We start from the raw sequence: 24,517 nt of genomic DNA, 5'->3' as shown, positions 1-24,517 counted from the left end.
CTCCCCCAGTGAGTGTCTGCAGTGTCTGTGTGCATGCATAAAAGTCTTCTCTCCATAGTATATATATGTTTATAGTTATAGTAAATGTGTGTGATGCTTTTGGGGAGAAGGGGAATTAGATGCATTTAATGAATGCATGCAATCTTCCCAGAGTCAAAGAGCACCTTTAGCTGGACTCACAACAGTTTGCCAGTGGAATTTATCATATGAAGGAGATGGGAGTTTATCCTGTAAATATCCCCGAAAAATCACATAAGACATCGCACAAAACCCACCATTAAAGTGTTCACAAAGAAGCATTAACAAACATCTTTTTACTTTAGGGATTTTAGTGACTGCATTTCTGATATCACTTTATTTGGCCAATTGCATGTGATAATCATTCATGCAATTCCTTGCCATTTTCACTTTATTTATTTCACTTTAAATGCTCTTTAATCTCTTTTTAATGCCGAAATTAGCCCCACTGTGATAAACTCTTATGATTATTTTTGAAGTACTGATGATGTGGAAATCAAGGGTTCATTTGCAGCTTCAAACTTAGCAGAGGATTGGGAAGAGACTGCAACTCCCAGCATCCTTCAACTTTGGCCAGAGGGGAAGGAAGAGTAGAATGAGAAAAGAAAGCAGAGCTGGGAGAAGTTCCTTTTTAGGGCCAGCTACTCCTCAATCCTCCAGAGTGGCTATTGTTGAACTACAACTCCCATCATCCTCCATCTAGTGAGGCAGGGATCTAATATCTAATATTCAGAGGAGAAAGATGGGGGGAAAGAAAGCAGGGTTGGGGAAAATCTCTTATTTTGGGAACAGCTACTTCCTAAATCCTCCATCTAGCAGTGGCTACTGTTGGAGTGCAACTCACATCATCCTTTATAGGGGAGGCGGGGACCCAACATTTAGAGAAGAAGGAGGAGAAAAGAAAACAAAACTGAGGGAAATCCTTTATTTTGGTGACACCTACTCCCCAGATCCTCCATCCAGAGGTGACTACAGTTGGACTGCAACTCCCATCTTCCTTTAGGGAGGCAGGGACCCAGAGGGGAAGGATGGGGGAAAAACAAAACAGAGCTGTGGGAAATCCCTTATTTTGGGGACAGCTACTCTTGAAATCCTCCATCCAGGGGTGGCTACTGTTGGACTGCAACTTCCATCACCCATCTAGGGAGATCCAACATCCAGAGGAGAAGGATGGGGGGGGGGAGAAAACAGATGGCGTGAATCCCTTATTTAAGAGACAGCTTCTCCCGAAATCCTCCATCCAGCAGTGGCTACAGCTGGACTGCAAGTCCCATCATCCTCTACAGGGGGAGGCAGGGGCCCAACATCCAGAGGGGAAAGGGGGGAAGGAAGAAAGGGCTTCTCCCTTTTGGGGGGCTGCCAGTTCCCTAGTGGGGGCTGCTGGGCTTTGCACTCCCCCAAAGAGGTGGAGCCCCGATGCTCCCCCCTCGGAGGGCGGTCCTTTCCCTTTGCCTTTCCCGGCCTGCCTCCCTGTTTGACTGCCTGCCTCGGAGCCTCCTCGGTGGGCGCAGGCGGGAGGATGGCGCCGTCCCCTCCGCGGAGCCCCTTGGCGCTGGGGCAGTGCGTGGGCTGCTGCCTGGCCTTCCTCTTCAGCTTCATCGTGGTGGTGCCTCTCTCGGAGCACAGCCGGGACTTCCACGGGCGATGCCTGCTCTTCACCCAGGGCCTCTGGCTCAGCGCCAACCTGACTGCCCAGCGCCAGCGCTTCACCGTCCAGGAGTGGGGGCCCCCCGCCGCCTGCCGCTTCGCCCTGGCCGCAGGCCTCCTCTCCCTCCTCCTGGCCGCCGCCCTCGCCGCCAGGGCCCTCCTCGCCCTCGCCAAGGGAGCGGCAGCCCCGGGAGCAGCAGCAGCGGGAGCAGGCCGGGAGCAGGAGTAAGTGCCCCCCCCCAAGGGAGAGGGCATCAGGAGGAGGAGGAGATGGAGGAAGAAGGGATGGAGGAGGAAGGGCAGGACGAAGAGGAAGAGAGTCAGGAAGAGAGGGAGATGGAAGAAGAAGGGGCAGAGGAATAGGAGGGGTGGTGGAGATGAAGAAGAAGGAGAGGGGGAGGAAAAGGTAGAGGTAATGGAGGAGGAAGAGGAAGTGGAAGAGGTGGTGGAGGAGGTGGTGGAGAGGCAAAGGAGAAGACGAGGAAGAGGAAGAAGTAATGGAGGAGGAAGGAGAAGAAGAGGGGAGGAGGAAGGAAATGGAGAGGCGGAGAAGAGATGGAGGAAGAAGAAGAGGGAGGAAGGGGAAGAGGAGGAGGAAGAGGTGTTGGGGAGGAAGGGGAGGAGGAGGAAGGGGCGTAGTGAGCCATTTGGCATATGGTCTCCCTCTCTTTCTATGGCCCTCTACCATTTCCTAGTGTTATTGTGTTTTCCAATGATTCATGCTTTCTCATGATGTGGCCAAAGTACGACAGACTCAGTTGAGTCATTTTATGGAGACCTGATCGTGGGGTTTTCTTTGCAGTGTTTCTTCAGAGGAGGGTTTAATACTGCCTTACCCTGAGGTTGAGAGAGTGTGACTTCCCCAAGGTCACCCAGTGGGCTTCCATGGCCAAACAGGAGATTGAATCCCAGTCAACAGAGTCATAGTCCAGCGTGCCAACCCTTATGCCACACTGTCTCCACTAAACACTAAAAAGAAGATTGTCCAAGGTGTGGCATTCCCCATCGCCATGTACTGGACAGCAAAGAAAATAAATTCATTTGAGATGTGGTGCAGGAGAAGAGCGCTGAGGCCACTGTGAATGGCCAAACACACACACACACACACACACACACACACACACACACACAAATGGACTCTAGAACAGATCAAGGCTTAACTCTCCCTGGAAGCCAAGATGACTGAGGCTGTCATACTTTGGCCACATCAGGAGAAAGCATGAATCATAGGAAAAGACAATAATGCTAGGAAAGGTAGAGGGCAGTAGAAAGAGAGGGAGACCACATGCCAAATGGCTGTATTCAAACATAGAGGCCTACAAGAGCTAAGCAGAGCAGTGGAGGACAAGGAGCCTTGGAGATGTCTCATTCACAGGGTGGCCATGAGCTGAGTTCAACTGAGTTAACAACAGCAGCCATCTCTGCTAAAGAGTGCTGGTGCCTCACAATTTCTGCAGGATGGAGCCACGGCAGTTAAAGTGGTGTTACACTGTATTATTTCTATAGCATAGATGCACTGGATGGGGTTATCCATTTCATTGTATGCAGCCTCTTATTCTACTGATACACACCTCTGAAGGACCTAAATGCCCCCAAGGCACCAGATCTTGTCTGATCTTGGATGCTAAGCAAGGGTCAGCCCTGTTTAGTACTTGGATAGGAGACCTCCAATGCATACCAGCTGCTGGAGGCCTTATTTCAGGGGAAGGAACTGACAAAATCATCTGTCGGAATTCCCTGCCTAAGAAAAGCGTATGAAATGTATGGGGTCACCTTAAGTTGACAGACAACCTGAAGGCATACACCACTGTGAGGCTTCCTCTCAGGAAAATGTATGAAAAGGAGTTACTAAACATAGGCACTGTGCCTACACAGGTCCATGAACACTTGGGATTTACAGCCCGAATTCTATTGTGAATCATCACTAGAATAGATCAGTTGAACTGATGGGTCCTATGTATGTGTTGGTTTACATAAGAGCTGGTTTCCAAGTTGAGTAGAGCTTTTGAATTGACGAGAATCACTTGTGTGTTACTATTAAATTCAATGGGTCTATAATGAACACTTTTGATTGATAGCCTGAACTCTATTCTTAATCTCAGATTCAGTAGATCCATTGAATTGATAGGGTTTCCCTATGTTTTGACTGGCTGTTGAACAATAAATTCAGTGGATCCACACTGAATATTTTTGATGTATGGTCTGAATCCTATGGTTCATGTGAACTTGAGTATATTATTATTATTATTATTATTATTATTATTATTATTATTATTATATTTTATCCCACTCCCCCCCCCACAAAAAATAGGACACAAAATGTAGTGGATACATTGACTTAATGGGGCATATCCTTATGTTCACTTAACACTGGACAATACATTCAATGGGTCTGCCATGTTGTGACTGATCAACAAGATTCAGGCCTGTGTTTTATTTATTTACTTCAGGCCAATCCCTGAAGTAAACTCTTGTGAATCTTGGGCTTAGTTTTCTTCCAGAAGCCACACAGAATACCAAAAATACAGAACAATAAACAGACAGACAGACACTTGGAGAGGCCAACATTCCCTTTTCTGGAAAAAAAATGGGTATATTTTGATGGGGAGCCCTGAAACCTTTTGAAAAGGTGAAATGCTGCTTCTGAAGGCTTCCAGGAGAAACAATTCCCTTACATTTTTTGCCCAGAAAAAAGTGGTTCATGGATTCTGAAGGCCCTCAAACAGTTTTGATGGTCAGATGCAGTCTCCCTTTGCTCAGCCCTGTTGTACTTACTGTACTATTGGTTTACACCTCTGGTCAGTGAACGGGGGTAGCAATGAAACAATGGTAGTGATAGTAGTGATGATGTACTTATAATGTGAAATTGAAAGTTTTAACAACCGGCATCCATAGTTTTTTGTGGGTTTTTTGGGCTATGAAGCCATGTTCTAGAAGAGTTTATTCTGATGAAGATGCCAACCACAGCTGCTGGCAAAACATTAGGAATAAATTCTTCTACAACAAAGCCTCATAGCCCAAAAAAACTGTATATGCTTATGATGTTGGACTGACGTTGAAACCTGGGCGATCTCAGTTCTAGTTTCTGCTGGGCCATGAAACTCATTGAATGACCTTGGGCCAGTTGCATCTTCTCAGCCTGAGCTAACCTCACAGGATTCCTATGACTCAAAGGGCTCTTTGACACGGCATAATTATATCACCTTGAAGCCACTTTAATTGCCATAAAATCCTGGAATTGTCGTTTTGAGGAGGCACTAGCATTCTCTGGCAGATAATTTCATATAACTCATGAAACTATAAATTGCAGGATTCTATTGAATGGGGAAATGGCAGCTAAAATGAGATGCTCTAATTGTGTAGTGTTGAAAGGGTCTAAAATGAGGAAAGCTGAATATCCTGCGTAGGGGTCATTGGAAAAAGGGCAGGATTTCTATGTAACAACTAAATACTTTAGATAGGTGTCCAAAAACTGAACAGTGCATGCCCACAGCTGTATACCATCCAACAGTTGTCCTATGTTGTCTTCTTTTAAAATAGCCTGGTTTCTGTTTCCATCTCCCACTTTCCTCTTTCATTGACAGCTTACTTCAGCTGCTGCAGACTGAGTTTAAAGTTCAAAAGTAGTTCTGGGCTCAATTAACTTGACAAGGAGGAGAGGAGAGAAGTCTTACCCTTCTTGGTAGACTTATTTGGATCTCTTCTCCCCCACCCTTGGCTTTCCTAAACTCAGTACTTAAATTCCAGGTCACCTCTGCTTAAAATAATATTTTTGCATGTTCTTCCTGCACCCTTTTAACCATATTGTGATGTTGCTTGGTTGCCCAATTTTCATCTGAGAAATTTTAGGAGGCTTACATTTGTTGTTGTTGTTGTTGATGATGATGATGTATTTGGAGCATTCCTCCCTCCAGGAATGAGCTGCTAGGTCTGCATTAATCACAAATTGTTCAGTTGCATTGAATGATCCCCATCTTCTCTGATTCCCACCCTATCCTTCTGGCCATCAATTTGAAATCTGGAAGGTTTTACTCTTCATCTGATTGCTCAGTTCCTTTCAGATCATATTTACTTTTTATAATTGATGGTGGAATTCTGGCCTGCTCTCCAATACTGCTTACAATCAATTGCAAGGAAAAGGCTGAGCAATCTTCTGCTGGTTGAATGCCAGTGTCCTTAGACAAGGTAGATTTATTTTTGACCTCAGGCTCACCCTTCCCCTCCAGAGGTCTGGACAAGTAACCATAAAATATGCATGTAAAATGAATCAATGAAACAGGTTCCCCAAGGATGAAAGCCCCCACCATCAAATGCAGCTGTAAGGTTGGAATGAACCTGGACAGTCCAGCGTAGATGAGGTTACAAAATGCAATTAGGAATTAATTGCATCTGAATTATGGTCTGAATTATGGGTTTTAAGGAATTCTGCATCCTTCATCCCAAGTCCATCTAGTAATCCATGGGTACCTTCACACAAGCCTAGGAAGAATGGTCAAATTGTTCTGCTTCTCATAGTCCAATCTGGTTTTTTTTTAAAACATTTATAATCCACCCTTTCCTTCTTCTTTCTTGACTGATTACATTCCTACCCCACTTTTACTCCAGAGAGCGTAAAACTATATATAGGGCACATAGTTTGTCCTCACTTGAACAACCCTGCAAAGTACTGTAGTTCAAGCTAAGATAGGAACAATAGATCCAATGTCACTCAGGCTGTGTCTGCACTACAGAAATAATCCAGGTTGACACCACTTTAACTGCCATGACTCAATGCTATGGAATTCTGGGAACTGCAGTTTTGGGAGAGAGCTCTGGTGCCCTAGAAGCTACAGTTCACAGAATTCCATAGCACTGAGCCATGGCAATTAAAGTGGGCTCAACCTGGATTATTTCTGTGGTGGGGACACAGCCTCAATGAGTTTTATGGCTCCATTTTGGCTTGAACCTGGACTTCCCAAGTTCTGGTCGCTCACCCTGACCACCTACCTCAGATTTTCATAAAAGTAATGTCCAAGACAGCTAACAAAAATAATAAAAATCCTAGCAAAAAACCTCTAATCTACACAAACAAATATGCAGTATCACAAAAAAGATAAAAATGTGAGTTAAAAATCTAGTTACTTTAAAAGTAGAGAATAAAATACAAAATCATAGGGAAAGAACAGATCAGCAGAATAAGTCAAAGCCCTGTTTAAATAAAAATATTTGCCTGCTAGTCAAACTTTTCTCTGAAAAAGTTTCGAAGTCTAAGGCAACCATTACAAAGGACCTTTTATAGACTATAGTCAACCATGAAAAAGACCCTTGGAGAGTCCCCATGCCCCACACCCTTTTGTTTGATTTGATTTTTACTCAGATCACCCTTGCACCTACTTCTAAGTTGAGGGGGGATGCAACTTTCCCGTGTTTTGGATCTCTCCAGGCTGTTTTAGACCCAGAAGAAACACAGAAGTAAATTAAAACTCAACTTCTGGTTTACTTTCTTATTTAATAAAGGCCTCTCCTTGGCATACAGCAGATCAGGGTGTGTATCTGTGTGCCCGTTTGTGTTCAATTATTGTGCAAAAATGGTGCTCTGTACTCTTTAGTGGCGTCTAAAGGAGATTTCTGAGTCAACATTTTTGAAATTTTGGGAGGGCTGGGAAGTGAAAAATTCTCCTTGCATGTGACCCATGATCCACACTTTCACCACTCTTGAGCTACCTAGTTGTGTAACATGGGGCATATTTCAGTTTTCCTATTGATTAATCTCAGCATATATCCCAAAGCAAAATCATAAGAGAACATAAAGGCAGACAACATATTATGACACCATTGTCTGCAGAGCAGACACTTCCAGATGATTGGGAGGAAAGTCTCCCGTCGTGAGTTTATAATAGGATGTGCAAGTGATTTCCATGGAGATGTGGATCTAGAGCACTGCTAAAATTACATACTCTGTAAATCTGACCTTTGAGATGTGTGGCAATTAAGATCAGCAAACTGTAAGTTGCAAAGAAGGTTTCATCCAAGAAAACTGAACCACACATGCATTGGACAGGGTATGTAGACACATAGAGCCTTAGCAGGTTTAACACACATAGACACAGACATTTACACACACATTCTTCAGCTCAATCCCATAGCCCCAGCTCCACATTTCAAAAGGTGAAAATGTTTCACATTCGCCTTCTGTGGACACAATCTCTTTTGTTGTGTGCTTTTGAGATGTTTCCCCCCTTATGTGACCCTAAGCTGTTACAGCGTTTTCTTGGTGAGATTTGCTCAGAGGGGGTTTGCCACGGCCTCCTTGGAGGCTGAGAGTATGAATTACCCAAGGTCACCTGGTGGGTTGCTGCAGCTGAACATGCATTTGTACCCTGATCTCTAGTACAACACTCAAACCATTACACCACGCTGTCTCTTCAGTCTGTTTGTTATTGTTGTTGTGTGCCTTCAAATAATTTCCAACGTATGGTAATCCTAAGGTGAACCTCTCCTAGGGTTTTCTTGGCAAGATTTGTTCAGAAGAGGTTTGCCATTGCCATCCCCTGAAGCTGAGAGCATGTGACTTGACCAAGGTCACGCAGGGGGGTTCTTGGCTCAGCTGGGAATCGAACCCTGGTCTTCAGAATCGTTGTCCAACACTCAAACCTGTTTACCTGTCATTAAAACTCTCTCTCATACTAACTTGTAATACTCTTGGGGTGGGCATCTTCTGTAGGTCTGGGTGACAGTTTTTCCCCTTCCATCATCCAGAGGCTAAATCTACAGTGCTATATAAATAAAGTATAATAATAGAGGCTGCAGACAATGCTAAGAAACCTATTTAAATGTGAATTGCTATTCCTGGGGGGTTGTAAGAGAGACAAGTAATCTTTTCAAAATGTCTGGCAGGGAAGAGGAATCTGGAGGATGTTGCAGAGACTTGATGGTACGGGGAAGGGAGATTGTCATTTTAACGTCACATGACAATGTGCACAAAAGTGGTCTCTTTCTCTATTAGAAAGCAAAGTGCACATGTATGTGTACCTCCTTCTAGGTTATTATGACCGTCTTGGATGCATGGCCTGTTACTATATTTTTCTCCCCTTCAGACTTTGCACTTTATTTCATGAAAAGGGAAAGACCAAATTCCATGTGAAATCTCATTTAAAAATATGTGCTAATGTTCTTAAAAATCAAGGTGAGATTAAAGCATAGGTTAAGTTGAAGTGATGATGGTCTGTCATTGAGAACAAGGCAACAGAAGAGGAAGGTTCTTAAACCCAAATCTGTCACTTGCAATTTGAAAAAACATGGAATGCAGCATCTGGATTTTGCTGTCTTAGCATGAAATGAGTGTTTAGTGTTTTGGACATTTCAGGGTTCAAGGAGCTGGTGCTAAAGACAGCCTTTTGATATTTTGAGCATGTATATTTTATACGCACCATATCCCATCTCACCTTGGAAGGTAAGCAGAGTCAGCCCTGATTAGTACTTGGATGAGAGACCACCTGGTGCTGTAGGCTATACTGTATTTTAGAGTTGAGAATTGGCAAAACTACCTTTGGGTATTCCTTGCCTAAGAAAAGCCTAGAAAATTCATGAGGTCACCATAAGTTGACAGGTGACTTGAAGATACAAACACACAAGGAAATGTATAATCTTCTGCCTGCCTTTCAGTTTGAACAGTTGGTCCTCTTGCCATGGACTGAGTAGTAAAGGAGAGGTGATATAGTTATAGCTGTTTAGCTGCCAATGGCCATGGTGATATCCTATGCAATCCTGGGATTTGCAGTTTAGGGAAGGGTATTTAGAATTATTAGACAGAGAACTCCACTAGTGCCTCATGAAACTACAAACCCCAGGATTCCATAGGATGTAATGCAGCTTCATCCACACTACAGAAATAGTCCAGTTTGATCCCACTTTGACTGCCATAGCTCAATGCTATGGTATTCTGGGAATTGTAGTTTTGTTGGACATTTAGCCTTTGCTGTCAGAAAGGTCTATGCCACTACAAACTACAATTACCAGAATTCTATAGCATTGAGCCATGGTAGTAAAAGTGGTGTCAAATTGAATTACTTCTGCAGTGCAGTTGCAGCCCATGACAGCTAAAGTGGGATTGTCGCACCACAACTAGGTAATGTGAAAGAGATGCTGGTTTCTACATCCAGTGGAAAGAGGCAGTGGAATTCTGAAGTTGTAGAATAGACTGCACCAGTTCAGAAAGTGGGATCCATCCACACTACAAAATTATGGTACTATTATTGCACTTTAATTATGGTACTACAGTATTATTGCACTTTAACTATCATGGTTTCATCCTGTGGAATCCTGGGACTGACAGTCTCCTGAAGCAATAGAGGTCTCTGTTTGAGAATTCTCAATGCCATTCCATAAACTCCCAATCACAGGATCCCATAGGATGGAATCATGGCAGTTAAAATGGAATTATAGTGTTACAATTATGTAGTGCTAACTAGCTCCCAGTTGGTGGGCTGCAGTTTTGAGGGAATACCTACCAGAAAGAAGGGATAGATTTCAGAGCAGTGTACAAATAAAAATAGTATAGACTGAACAATCTGGAGAGATAGGCTAGATTATGTTGATGTGTTATCTTTTGATGTGTTAGTTTTTAGATATAGAATGCATCCCTGGTATCTGATGGGGTTTGGTTCCAGGACCCCCATGGATACCAAAATCCGTGGATGCTCAAGTCCCATTACATACAGTGGCATACTAAAATTTTGTCCCTTATATAAAATGGGAAAATCAAGGTTTGCTTTTTGAAATATTTTTTAAAAAAGTATATATTTTCAAGTTGGGGATGGTATAATCTGTGAATAAAGAATCTGTGGATACGGAGGGCTGACTATATGCATTAAAAATGCACATTTCTTTTTCATTTGGGTGGAATGAAATGTTATCCTTTCCATGCAACCTTTGGTAGCACAATCTCCTGTACCACCATATTTTGCTGCATGTGGGAACCAGCCCTGAGATGATCCCCTGATGAAGATGATATAGTTTCTACAAACTAGAACTTGGAAACGTTGCTTTTTTGGACAACGACTCTCAGAATCTGCCAGCAGCAGTGACCACTGGATATGCTGACTGGGGATTTGGGAATCTGTAACCCAAAATACAAATGGATTCCTTCACTCAAAGAAGCCACAACCCTGAGTCTACAAAACTTATGCAAGGCTGTTGATGACAGCGTGACATGGAGGTTTCTCATCTATAGGTTTGCCATAAGTCAAAGCTGGCTTCATGCCAATTAACAAGAAGTCCAAAATAATGTTTTCAGGATCTAGTACAGTGGTCCCTTGTTATCCACTGGGGTTTGGTTCCAGGATTCACAGTAGATACCAGAATCCATGGATGCTCAAGTCCTATTACATATAATAGCATAGTAAAATGGTGTCTCTTATGTATCATGGCGACAATCAAGGTTTGCTATTGGAATTTATACTTCTTGGAATAGTTTGAAACCATGGATGCCTGAATCATTGATAAAAAAAATCTATGGATATGGTGGGCCAACTGTAATAATTGCCCTGTTTTGCAGTGTTCACTGGTAGAGGCCGAAGTTTAGATGGCAACATCCCTGTCCCAACTTTTACATTTTTTCTATTTGGTCTCCATTCTATTTGGGATGGAGGAATTCTGAAATTCCCCTCCAGTTTTTGCTCCTTTGTCTTGTTTCTGAAATGGTTCAAAATGAATTAAGAAATCCTCCTTTATTCTGTCTCCTCCTCCACTGTATTCTCTAGATAGAGATTTCAAGCACTCTTGATGCCTTCGGTCAATTAACAAATCTCCTTCCTATATGCGTGACTGGTGTACATGACTGCATATGTATTTAAAAGCCCACTAAAATCCCTCATGCAAAATCTTGATGTCATGATGTGTATGATAGCATTAAGATTCTTTTTCTGTTGCCTTTTCTGTTCTTTTAACATTTTGCAGAGAAGTACAGGTAAGCTTCAGTAAACCACTACATGAAGATCTTGATGCTATCTTTTGTACATACAGTTACATTGAGAATGCTTCCTCTTCCCTGCCCTAAAGTATTTTATCAGCACAATGTTCTTATGAAGTGCAGGGAGGGGAGGCAGATGAGTTGTAGAAAGCTGTAGCAAACAGAGCATGCTCTAATTTGGGAAATTGTCCTAGTTAACACTGACATTCAGGAGATGGAGAATTCAAGACAGAGCTAATCAGTGAAGAGGGAAAAGGGGAAGGAGAAAGCAGAGCTGATATTTCACGCATCTTTAGGGAAACAATTTGATGCTAGTGTTTAGGTGCTTACTGTGATGCAGAAATCATTCCAGATGTTGGGTGGGTTTGTGTTACCATATTCAAAGTGACCATGGCTAGCAGGGGTACACTCAACATGGGTAAGCAAATATCTTGAAAATTAGTACATTTGACAGTTCAGTAGGGGCTTCTAGGGATGTGGCAGAGTTTGTTGTTTGGGACTAGGTCATGGATCTGGTCAGGCAGTTCATAGGAGTTTATCACATGGGGAAAATTGGAAGTTGAAAAGGGTCAGAACCCCCAATTATCCAGCATATTAGGCACACATGCGCAAATGGTTTTTACACAAAGTACTCATGCCAGGTACTTTGGCTCTTGTTTTGGCTGTCAAAATTAGGAAGCATAATAGCTATTGTACTTTGGTAAGGCAGAAAGCAGCAGGAAAAAAGAAAGAATACATTACAGATGGATAGATGCAATCAAGGAAGCCAGAGCCCTGAGTTTGCAAGACCTGAGCAAGGCTGTTGAGGACAGGGTGACTTGGACTCTCAGCCTCAGGGGAAGGCAATGACAAACGTCCTCTGAACAAATCTTTCCAAGAAAACCCCTTGATAGGTTCGCATTAGGGTCGCCATACGTTGGAAACAACTTGAAGGCACAGACCACACACATTCATAGGGCTGAAATGGATATGATGGCAACAACAATGGGGAACACATGTCACTGAATCTTGCTATATGTGGGGCAGTCTTTCAATATGTGGGGCTAGAGCAGGGTTAAACAATACAGTCCAATTTCTTCATATGAACTTCATCAGCCCCAATCAGCATAGCCAACAGTGTGGTGATGGGAGCTGTCCAACAACATCTGGACATCCACCTGTTTCCCCATCCCTGTTTTAGGGGCAGTGCTGATGTTACTGATGAGTCATACTTTTCTTTCTTCTTTTCTCCCCCATTTCCATTGCAGCTCTTTTTTCTATGCCTTCCTCAATCTGCTGATCAGCGCCTTTGTGGTTTTTGTCATCTTTATTGCCAGCACTATCGTGAGTGTTGGCTTCAACATGTGGTGTGATGCTATTACTGAGAAAGGAAGCATGCCAAATAGGTGGGTACTGACAATGGGGATAATTATGTGTGTGCTTGCTTTTTTTTTTTTAACCAACAGTTTCCACCCAGAAGGAAATCAGTGGGAAGCAATAAATAAAATACAGTTATCTAAGCAAGGAAATGACTTGTTCAAGCATGGCTGACAAATGAGGCCCCGATCCGGTGGGGAAAGGAGCGCCTACAGGCTGCCCCAAAGGGGCGGTCTGTAATGTGCCACAGTTCTTTTCATTGTATTATGCTTTCTGACTGGATTTCCTGGGTATCAGAAAACAAAGAAATATACAGTATTATCCATCCCTAAGAGGGCTATATGTTCCCAGTCCTTGTTCTTGATTTCAGATATTTCATCCTGATTAGGGGATTGGGTTTTTAAATTATAATTGCTCGTTTGTTTCATTCTTCAACATTAGATAAGCATTCCTTTCAGAGCTTGGAGAAGTTACTTGTTTGGACTACAGTCCTAGTTTTCTCCTGCTAGCATGGGCACAGGGTATGTCCTTGTTTTGTCCCCCATTTTATGACATCTGAGAGCATAAAAATTCTAAAATAGCAACTACTAAAGGCCACACAATGGAGAAACAAATGGCACTGTGTTATATATAAAACAGAGCTGAGAAAAGCTCCTTTTTTGAACTACAGTGTGTCCATGCTGGCTAAAGGATGCTTGACATTGCTGTCCAAAAATATACCACATTTGTACTCTGATAAAGAGTCATTTTGGTCTGAGTTTTGTAAGTTGATAGGGCTGATCGTGGTGGAGGCATTAAAATGGCTGGACAGTTGCAAACATCACAGTTATTAAGGGGCTTCTATGAGACTCAGCTGAAATGTATTACTTGCACAGTCCAAGATACACAACTTGGAATGACTCAAATGTTTAAATATTTCTATATGTTCGTTAGAACAAGAAATTTCTTGGCCTGATTCTGGCATTCTATAAAAACAGGGTAAATGGATGCATGGAAGCAAGATCATGCTGACATGTCAGCCATGCCCCCATTATTTCCATTGCTTCCCCCTAAATCCCTGAATAATGGGTGGGGAGATTTGGAGGGGTTGTGTTTGCTTGTATATGCTTGAATGCAGTTATAAGCTTCCATATGAAATAAAGCTTGACTGCAACTCACAGCATCTCCAGCACATGACTATGGTTGCTAAGGATTCTGGGAGCTGCAGTCCTGAAAAATGACTTCTCCCAACGTCTCTCTTTACACTTGGCCCCATATCCTATTCAGGTATAACACCTGAACAAGAGTAGGACCTCTGTGTCACAAAAATTTCAAGAAGCATCCTGATAACTACAAACATAAAAGCCCAGTTTTATGTTTCCCCTACTACTCCCACACAGTCTACAAAAATAGAAATATGCATATTATTCTTGGACTCAAATCTCTACGAATGGAAATGGAACATAAGAATTTGGGACATAAAATTTGCCTCATAATACAGTGCAGAATCCCAAACTATAAATGTTATTAATACAAAACTACAAGTGGGACAGAATGGTTGGGTTGGGTGTCTGTAGTTGCCCCTCCACACATTTGAACACTGCTTGGAATGTTATATCTTCTAAGATTTCAGTTCTTAGAATCCTTCTGCTAGAATGACTAGGGGTCATTCTTGCTGATGGATTCTGGGAACTGGAATCCAGAAATTAACTTTCTCAAGTTCTTCATTTGAATTTACCTGGGCAAATGTTTGGTAGCAAAGGAATGTATATTGCATATGCTTCCAGTTTGCAAGCTAAATTTACTATATTACAAAATTTTAAATCCCAACAAAAATGAAAAAAATATGTTTAGCTGACCAATTATCCATGTATTCTATCACTTTTCATTTGCTATTAGATAAAAAAATTAGTGATTATTTGTTTTAATAACAACAGTATGCGCTTGATAATAATGTAGAAGTTAAAAGTGACATTTTATGTCATATGATATAGATTAATTGCACTGTTAAAGCATTCATTTTATGTTTCACCTTGTCATATGTTGTAAAATGCCATTAGTGAATGTTCTGTTTAGGGCTGCAACGATTATTCGAATATTCGGTTAAAAATGCTCTCTGGGTTTTTTGGTGAAAAAACCCAGACTGACGAATCGAATATTCGGATAAGCATCCAAGATGGCTGACCACACTGGAAAGGCGAGAAAGAGAACGAAGAGAGAGCGAGGCCTTCTGAAACCTCAAAAAACCCGGATATTTTGCACAGCACCAAGTAAAATTCCAAGTTATTTGTTTAAAACAAAAAGTCAAAAATCCGTAGGCAGATTCTTTCTTATCGACTCGTTGCTCTGGAGCATCTGAAACCAAATAAATAAATAAAAAAAAATTGCAAAATCCTCCCTTCTTCTGAAGTCTTCTCTTGTGATGTCAAAAGGTAATAGAGGCTCATAAGATGGCTTTCATTGTGGGGCAAAACACATTTGTGGGTTGATGTCGAAATGGGTATGCCTATGGGTGGATTTGTGGGTGGGACTTAGTAAAAGGGGAGGTGCTTACTTTTTTTTAACCTTTATTGAAAGCTTTTTTTAAAATTAAGAATAATGTGCTCAGAAACTTTAAGGCCTTTATGTAATTCCATGGCAGTGAGTGTAGGAAGTTAATATTAAGCCAATTATTACTACTGGATTCAAACTATGACCTTAAACCAGGGAATTAAAGAATGCAGAGTCTTCTTTTTCCTCCTCCAGAGGTGGACTCTGGCCTTAGCAATTGCTGCTGTGTTTGTTTCCTGTCCTACATTTTTTTGCTCTGCAAGTTATGCTTGTTGAGGTCTCAGCTCACCTGAATGCAAACAGAAATGGTTTGATTGCCTTCTATCTTGCAGGTTGCTGTTCCAGAATCTTGGAGACAGCTTTTCCCATTCTGTCTGCTGCTCTCACTGAAGCTTTTCTAGCCACTTTTTCCTAAGCTAGTTTCTTATAGAATTCCCCCCCCCCCAAAAAAAGAGTCATTGTCCTTAACAATGGCTACCACAAGTTGTTGTCTGCCACCTAGTGGCTGATGATGGTCCTGTAGTTTACAAACAGATTTTTTTTAAAAAAATCCAATTAATTAAAGCATTTAAAAAACAAAATAATATTGACATCTACCTCTTAGTCTCCTTAGCGTCTATACCAACTTTCAGATGTCCAGGGTTATGAAGCTACCATGTTCAAATATAGATGCACATTCATCTACGTTTATCTTGATAGACTAGCAGAAGAAACAACTTTGTCTGGATTACAAACCCTTTAGTCCCTTCCATTTTCCTCCTGCTCTTTATTATTTTTGCACTCCTTTCTGCTTTATTTCCAACTTTTCCCCGTCTCATTTCACCCCTCTCCACCCCAAATACCAGGCATCACACACCCATATTTCTCCTTCCATCTGAGACTTCACCAACTCAGTCAAGGGAAAAGGGAAAGGTTCCTTTTTGGACCACAGCTTCCACAATCCCTTATGCTGTCTGGTGGATGTTTAGAGTTGTAGTCTAAAGCCTAACTTTTCTGGGCTGTATGCTAACTATTCTATTGATCCTCAAGCTGCTTTTTTGTTGGAGAGGGGTACAAATAGCTAAAGTGGGGAAGAGGATGGAAAACTATTCCACACACAATGCCTTTTATAAACCCCCCCTTTTTTTTTTATCTGAATCTCTGAATCTGGAAGCAGAACAGAGTGGATGCTTCTGAGAAGTCCAGAAATAGAGGTAGTGGCCACAACCCTCCTCTGCTGATCATCTGGAGTTCAGAGAGAAACTGTTTCTGAAAAACAACCCAGCAATCCTGGAAAGTCTCCAGTAGCAAAGAGGGAAGTGAAGCTCTCCTGGTCTTGATTTCACTACATTTTTCTGAATCTCATCTACATTCTCATCTCATCTCAGGTTTACATCAGACTGCAAGGTTTTGGGGTTTCCCCTCCCCCCTTTTTATGAGAAAATTTGTATATTTTTGGCATTAAAATACACATTTTTGTATACATTTTAACCTGTGCATTTTGTATGTATCTCCTCATCCATCTAAAGGTGTTCTTAGCTTATTAGTCTGCACTTATTTTAAGATGTCCCTGTTTTGTTTTGTTTTTTAAATATGCAAGGTTTGTGCAGATCTTTTTTTATCTCTCTCAGACTTACCTCAGGTCTCCCAAAAATGGAAATTTCAGAAACAAGGTGTGCTTCATCTAATAACAGCTCTGAGGAGGTTCAGGATGGATACTTTGATTGAGGATCATGACTCAAACAATGGCCTTTTCTGCCCCTAGCAAGAACATGTCTGTGAACAGGGTGTTGTGTTCACTTTTTAAAAAAATCCCTTGTCCTTGCATGACACAAATCTTGAGCATAGTGACTATAATGCGCATGTGCCATCTTTTCAGTGGCCATTCTGAAAGACCTTGGCATACCTGCAGCTGAATTCCAAAAGGGAGATTCAAATAGACATTCATGTAGTTTCTCTCTTGCTCTTACTTCTCAGGAAATTGGAAGGAATGGGAAAATTTGGCAAAGCACTGGAAGGGAGATTGACATTTTGGCCCTAGCTTTGTTATTTCTTCCCTTCTATGAAACTGCAGTAAGCTCAGTCACGCTTCAGATTTCTCAGAAAGGCTATTATATGAAAGTTTATCTGTGTTTTCAAGGACAGCAGGTTGATTGTTTTATAATGAAGATGTGGTCATCCAGTAGTTTTATATATAGCAGTGGACTGCTAGAAAATGAAATGTTATAGAACAGGATTTAAAGGCCTGTTTCAACTGAAGCTCATAAGGTCATTTGGAATTGCTGAAATGATTTTTGTTTCTTTCCCTTTCATCCAAAATGTCTTCTCTTTTAGCTGTGAAGAATTACAGGATATAGATCTTGAGCTGAATTTAGAAAACTCAGCATTTTATGACCAGTTTGCCATCACACAGGTAAGCCAAGTGATAGTGGCCAGAGCCTCTCTGTTCTTTGAACTGACAAGTTGCCACTCTGGAAAGACTCTGTAGGTCATAAAGGAGCTTATCGCACATACTTTTGTCTCCGTTCTGGGCATGGGCAGGAAACATGCATGGCCAAGTGAAAATGGAGTTTATCGCATGCTAAACTGTTGACAAGGCGTCCCCATGCCATTGCTGATGCTAACATCCCCAAGCCCGGCTGAGATGTGTGAATTTTGCTCAGCCGGAAAGCGTTCTTGCTCAGCCAGAATCTTTCAGCCTGAGCAAAATCCACATGCCTTGCCTGGCTTGGGGATAAGTTAGGGTTGGCGATGGCATCGGGATGTTTTGCTGACAGTAGAGCATGCAATAAACTCTGTTTCCACTCGGCCACACGTGTTCCCTGCCCGTGCTCAGAATGGAGACAAAAATGTGTGCAATAAGTGTCTTAGTCATCCGATGCACTGAAATATCATCCTCCGAACCCACTTTCAATGGAGGTCAGTTCAAATATGCATATACCTCATTGCTTTCTTGTTATTCCACACAAAAGTATTCCACAATTTGCAGTTGGATGTATGAACAGAGGTCATTGAAATGCAGAATGGCTTAGGTGAAAGATAATGTTACTGAGGTTGCTTTCACACATTTAAGACAGATTTAAACACAGCAACAAATAGACACATAACACAGTTAAAAACATGAACATCAATTAAAAATACGTAATGGGTTACAAGAGCATTAACATCAGTTTAAAAGCATACATATTAAAAACTATCCATTCATAATTTAAAAACTTGTGATTTAAAAACCATCTGGATAAGCATGCCAGAAGCGAATGGTCTTGCTGTTTTAAACTGAGACAGTGTATCCAGCTATGAAATCTCTTCTGACAGGTCATTCCACAACTTGGGGGCGGCTGAAGAAAAAGTCCTCTGGTTAACAGTTGCCAGCCTAGTCCTGGCTGTCTCCCAGAAGACCTGAGTGTACAGGGCAGATTATACAGGAGTAGTAAACATGGCCCAACACTTTAGGGCTTTAAAGGTAACAAACAATATGTTGTACTTGCCTGGAAACTAATAGGCATCCAGTAGAGTGATTTTGATATAGGTGTGATACAATCCTAGATGCACCAGTAACCACTCTGGCTGCCATGTTTTGCACTAACTGAAGTTTCCAAACTTGTTGGAGGTAACCCAATGTACAGCACAATACAGAAGTCCAGCCTTAAAGTTACTACATGTGCACTGCCATCTTTAAGTCCTTCAGCTCTAGGAAAGGGTGCAGCTGGCATATAAGCTGAAGCTGATGGTAAATAACATTGGTTGTTGTATCTGTATAGGCTGCCATTTGGAGTGACAAATCCAGAAGCACCCGCAAGCTGAGAACACAATCTTTCAGAGGGAGTTTAACTCCATCCAGAACTGGTTGACACACTTCCAAACCCAGGCTAGAGAGTGAGCACCTCTGTACCCTCTGGATTCAGCTTCAATTTGTTTTTCTTAATCCAGTCCATTACCTTTCCCAGGCATTCATTCAGAGGAGACACACTGCCATGCAGGAACACACAATGAAAGCACCCCCAACAGATGGCCATCCAGCCTCTGTTTAAAAATCTCTAGAGGAGGAGACTCTATTACTCTCCGAGGGAGTTCTTCCACTGTCAAACTGCTCTTATTGTCAGAATGTTCTTCCTAATGTCTAGGCGGAATCTCCTTTCCTCTAGTTTGAATACATTGTTCCAGGTCCTAATCTCTGGAGCAGCAGAAAACAAGCCTGCTCCCTCCTCAATATTGCATCCCTTCAAATACTTAAACAGGGCTATCATATCACCTCTTAACATTCTCTTCTCTAGGCTAAATATAGTCTCTCCTCATAAGACATGGCTTCCAGACCCTTTGCCATTTTGGTCAGCCTCCTCTGGACATGGCCCAGCTTGTCAACAACCTTTTTGAATTGTGGTGTCCAGAACTGGACACAGTATTAGGTGAGGCCTGGCCAAAGCAGAATACAATGGTACTATTACTTCCCTCAGTGTAGACGCTATACTTCTACTGATGCATCCTAGAATTGCATTGGCCTTTTCAACTGTTGCATCACACTGTTGACTCATGTTCAACTTGTGGTTTACTGGGACTCCTATATCCCTTTCACATGTAGTCTTGTTAAGCCAGGTGTCCCCCATTCTATACCTATGCATTTAATTTCTTCTGCCTAAGTGCAGCACTTTATGTTTCTCTGTGTTGAAATTCATTTTGTTAGCTTTGGCCCAGCTTTCTAATCTATTAAGGTCATTTTGAATTTTGATCCTCTCCTCTGGGGTATTAGCTACTCCTCCCAATTTGGTGTTATCCACAAATTTGATAAGTACAGTATATAAAACATGGGTGGGGCACCTCAGACTTTGGGGCTGAATGTGGTCCTCCTGGAGTCCCAATCTGCCCACCCCCATCCCCAGGTTTTCTACAGTTGGCCATGCCACCTTCTTCATGGTATCATCATTTGATTGTTTTACAGCTTTTGTATGTTTTTTCTCATTCTAGAAGTTTGGACCTAGTCTTAATTATTGCCAATAAGTGTTTTCAGCTAAACTACACTGGTGTTTTGGTTCCATCCATCTGCTTTGGCCCTTCACATCACTGGAATAAATCCTCAGAGAACTTACCTGAAATTAAATTTGGCCCTCTGGTTTAAAGAGATTCTCCCTATTAGGAAAAGAAGTAGTGCCAAGAATTATTTGATTATAATCTCTCTCTCTCTCTCTCTCTCTCTCTCTCTCTCCCTCTCTCTCATATCTAGTTTGGCCTCTGGGCTGCCTGGTTGACTTGGCTAGGAATTACCATTTTGGCCTTTTTGAAGGTTTATCAGAACTACAGACAGGAAGACCTTCTGGATAGCCTGATTCATGAAAAGGAGCTTTTGCTAGGACGATCCACTTCACGAACTTCTTTTCAAGATGAGAAAAGTGGTATGATCTAATGGGCGGACAACTTGGTTTGCCCAGCAGGTTGTAGGTTTTGCAATTAGTCTGTTGGGGTTTGAGAAAGGAAATTTTGTTGGCATGTTTTCAAAAGCTTTTAAAAAAGAAAAAAAACTGGAATTAAGCATCCTTTAAATGAGATATTATCTGCAGAGATAGCTCTACTGACAAAACCCACAATAATGGTTCACACTGGCATGTACATCTCAGTTAATTACTAAACATGTTTCTCCCTAATATACAAAGTCATTGTTCAATGAAAGGTATTCTGCTACAACTGGCATCAGGTATTTCAGGGGATTAATTTGTGATGACACATTCACACATGCCAAACATCCCTCAGTGCTACAGTTAACCTATGATGAACATCCATATGTGAACCAATCCATAGACAGTAAATTGCTTGCATTTCTTTGGTAAGATTTACATAATGTTGCCATCAACTGTTTGTTTATTTTTGAGCATTTGGTTGGCTTTACAATTGGGGATTGAAATTTATATTTCTTCTCCAGGTGGGAAGACACAAGCCTAGTTCACACATTCAGCTGGTCTCCACAATTTGGGGGACATAGTGTTGAATCCAGTACTTAGAGGAGATCCACTGAAATCAATGAAGAAAGTAAGTCATGGTTAGTTTAATGACCATTGGTTTTAGTGAATTTTCAATAAGTATGATTAAATCTGGATCTTATCTAATGTCATGAATGATGTGGGCGCTCTACAGCACTGGCCAATCATCTGGATGACTAATTAATGTGATTTTCCCTTCTCGAAGTAAAGGAATGTAGGTTGGGAATTGTCCAAATCAAATGTCTGTATATACAGGATATCTGTAGATCATATTATGCATGATGTTACATTATATTGCATTGCATTACATTATATTTAATACTGTGTCTTTCTCCCAGCACAGGATCCAAGGATGTTATTTTTGTGGTGGTGTGAGGAGTGTTTCTTTCCTCCATAATCTGAAAGCTGAAAGCTCATGGTGATCCAGTGAATGGATGAACTAGAGGTTGCATACATGGCAAACTCACGTTGGAGGCATGCCTCAGTGGGAATCTGCTGCACAGTTTAAATATGTGGTTCTCAAGCTTTGGCCCTCCAGGTGTTTTGGACTTCGGTTCCAATCACAAGCTGTTTGGGGCTTCAGGGAGCAGAGGTCAAAAATACAGGGAGCAACAAATTTTGAGAACCATTAGCTTAGACCACAACAAACTCCACTCTTCACTTCCATGTAGGGCATATCTACTGATGGGAAAACTCATACCCACCTCATAGCCATAGCACATGTTTCTGGTCTGCCATGATCCCATTAATGCCACACTCACTGTGGCAAGAGTGGAATAACCCGTCACACTTTGTCTCAGGCGAACTCACAGAGGTGTAAAAGGGCAGTCCTATGATGTTCACATGTCCTATGCATCTCAGTATTCTCAGATTATCCAGATTTCCAGGCAAATGTGTGGGCAGTTCTTTTTCATTTTAATCAGATTTTCCACAAAACCCCTTGCATGTCACAAATTTTGTGTGTCCAATTTGCAGCCACTATGAGGTGAATATGTTTTGTTTTGTTTTTGGTGGGGGGGCAGTGTAGACACAACCTTGCTACTTCTATGGCACAAAGGCAGGTAAAAGAGCAGGGAGAACTAAGCCCCACATTTTAAACACATCTGTGGGCCACATCCCCCAGCCTCATGCAGTATTAGCTGTGAGGGTGGAGGTACTGCTTTAAAATTTTGCATCCCCATCTTTACAAATTATGTACAACAGCTATCATATACAGGATTAATTTGTTAACAAGTGCTGCTTGGCTTTCTTGATAGCTGTGCCCATATGCTGAAAGGTGGTATATGGACCTAAACTGGAGTTGGCATGCTAAAAATGTTCCAGTGTTCTGTCAGCTATCCAGTCATGTGAATCAGCAGTTCTGGTCTTCTATAAATTATCAACATCATCGTGGGTGTTCAGTAATTTTCCTGTGTGTTCAGATTTATACAGAATTACAAGTTAAGGAAAGTCACTGAAATTAAAAAAAAAAAAACAAAACATTTATTTATTTTTTTAGCAGAGCTGAAGCTAGATGTCACACTCATGACTGAAATAAACTGTAAATCTTAGTTTGGGATTTCAGAATGTGGAACACTGAATAGGAAAGATCATGAATTCCTTTCCAAAATTTTTTTTGAGAGATCTCTAAAGCATCTGTCTTGTTATTTGCCAAAAACTCACCTCACAACCAAAAAGACCAAAGCATCCTTTTAATGAACTAAATTTCTTGCAATCTGTAGCCAAGCAGAAAATCTGCAGATCTTTTTTTTTCTTTTTGTATTTTAAAATTTGTTTCAGCTTCAATTTTTTTTAATTGTCCTGATAGGAAGTACTTGAGAAGGTACAGAGGAACATGGTTGCCTAGAAACTTTTTAGCTTATCTTAATGATCAGGGCGGGCTGGGAGGATAATCCATTGTACTATATTAGGTGTTCTCTGTAGATCTTCTTGAGAGATCACCAAGTGCACTTTGGCTTAGCTTCAGCTTTGAGGTTAGCTTGTGAAATACATTATTTATTTCTTGGTAAAATGTAGTAAAAGAGGCTATGGTTAACAGTTTGCCTTGTAAGCAGTTGATATATAATGCCTGCTTCTTCATATATGCAACTAGAAACTTAGTGGTATAGTCTACTGTACTAGTGCTCTTTTGTGATATTGCTCTCATAAGGTCTGTAAAATTGTTACAAGACTACTGCTTATAAGACTGCAGCTACTTGTATAAAGTACAAAGATGTCAAGCTAGGTAGTCAGTTGATGGTTGAACTGGGACACTTTCTCCCTTTTGTTCAAACAACTAGAGATGACAGTTGCAATCTAAGAAAGTTCCACCCAGCAAATGTCAGGCCTAGGATTTTTTTTTTAGGATCAAGGCTTCTCACTGATGTTATACAAATTAAAGTATAGATTAAACCATGGTTAGTGCTAATCATGGCTTGCCATTTTAATCCTGGCTAAGATTCCTGTCTCCCAATATAATAATATGGTTTGCTTTGGTAAATTAAGCCAGCTTCAAGGTGCAGTCAGAGAGTGTGGTCTTAGTCCCCCTTTATGTGGCAAATGTGGGATTGTTTGATGAAAAGGGCCATTGAGTGGAACGTGGTGGGTCCAAAACCTGATTCTTCCTCTTTCAATGACAATGCATGTCCTCTTTGACAGGATCAGGCAGCAAGGGTGTGCAGTGTGAGTCGACTTGCTATATACAATGCAGTCCCTAGGAGACCTTGCATTTTCTCCATATATATCCCAGTGCTGATTATTTCTCTATTCCAAATGTAAACTCCTGCCCAAGCATTCTGTACCTATGTCTGAGGTAGGTAAAATGTAGCCTGTGGTTCACATGAAGCCCCGGGATGCTCTCTGTCCCCATTTTTTTTTTTAAAAAAAAAATAGTTTAAACTGAATTTATTGCAAGCCACTCAGATCTTATGACAAAGGGAATATGTATAACTTTTGTGTACTAGGAGAAAATTGTTTCTCCTAGATTTCTAGCTGGAGGGTCACTTCCATGAGATGTTTGCATTTAACCAAAGGTCTAGAGCTTGGAAGTGTAACTCTGTGAATTACAACTTCCACAGTCCTCCAGATGGAT

General features: G+C 41.5%; 1 protein-coding gene across 6 annotated transcripts; it reads left to right on the top strand.

Annotated features, from left to right (window-relative positions):
• Positions 1 to 1,415: 1,415 nt before the first annotated feature.
• Positions 1,416 to 24,300, top strand: TMEM179 (transmembrane protein 179). Of its 6 annotated transcripts, none has more exons than XR_006101365.1 (6): positions 1,416 to 1,890; positions 12,862 to 12,999; positions 17,813 to 17,891; positions 20,697 to 20,865; positions 21,390 to 21,496; positions 21,786 to 24,300. XR_006101365.1 is itself a non-coding variant. In XM_042445138.1 (5 exons), the coding sequence occupies exons 1-5, from the start codon at positions 1,538 to 1,540 to the stop codon at positions 21,820 to 21,822; spliced, it is 771 nt and encodes a 256-aa protein (XP_042301072.1). In that variant the 5' UTR covers positions 1,416 to 1,537; the 3' UTR covers positions 21,823 to 24,300. The 6 variants fall into 6 exon arrangements, 4 of the variants coding, with proteins under 4 accessions (XP_042301072.1, XP_042301071.1, XP_042301073.1 ...); XR_006101366.1 differs by having other exon boundaries at positions 21,791 to 21,863; XM_042445138.1 differs by lacking the exon at positions 21,390 to 21,496 and having other exon boundaries at positions 21,791 to 24,300.
• The last annotated feature ends 217 nt before the right edge of the window (positions 24,301 to 24,517 follow it).

This window comes from Sceloporus undulatus, chromosome 1 (genome assembly GCF_019175285.1).
Source record: "Sceloporus undulatus isolate JIND9_A2432 ecotype Alabama chromosome 1, SceUnd_v1.1, whole genome shotgun sequence".
In the NCBI taxonomy this organism is placed as follows: domain Eukaryota; kingdom Metazoa; phylum Chordata; class Lepidosauria; order Squamata; family Phrynosomatidae; genus Sceloporus; species Sceloporus undulatus.
The sequence above is the reverse complement of the archived record's forward strand: the minus strand, read 5'-3'. Positions and strand labels throughout refer to the sequence as shown.

Excerpts from the sequence above, each read along its gene's own strand:
- TMEM179 (XM_042445137.1), top strand. The coding sequence starts at position 1,538 with ATGGCGCCGTCCCCTCCGCGGAGCCCCTTGGCGCTGGGGCAGTGCGTG. Across the intron at positions 1,891-12,861 it reads GGAGCAGGCCGGGAGCAGGA|CTCTTTTTTCTATGCCTTCC; the intron begins GTAAGTGCCCCC and ends TTTCCATTGCAG. Across the intron at positions 17,892-20,696 it reads ACCAGTTTGCCATCACACAG|TTTGGCCTCTGGGCTGCCTG; the intron begins GTAAGCCAAGTG and ends TCTCATATCTAG.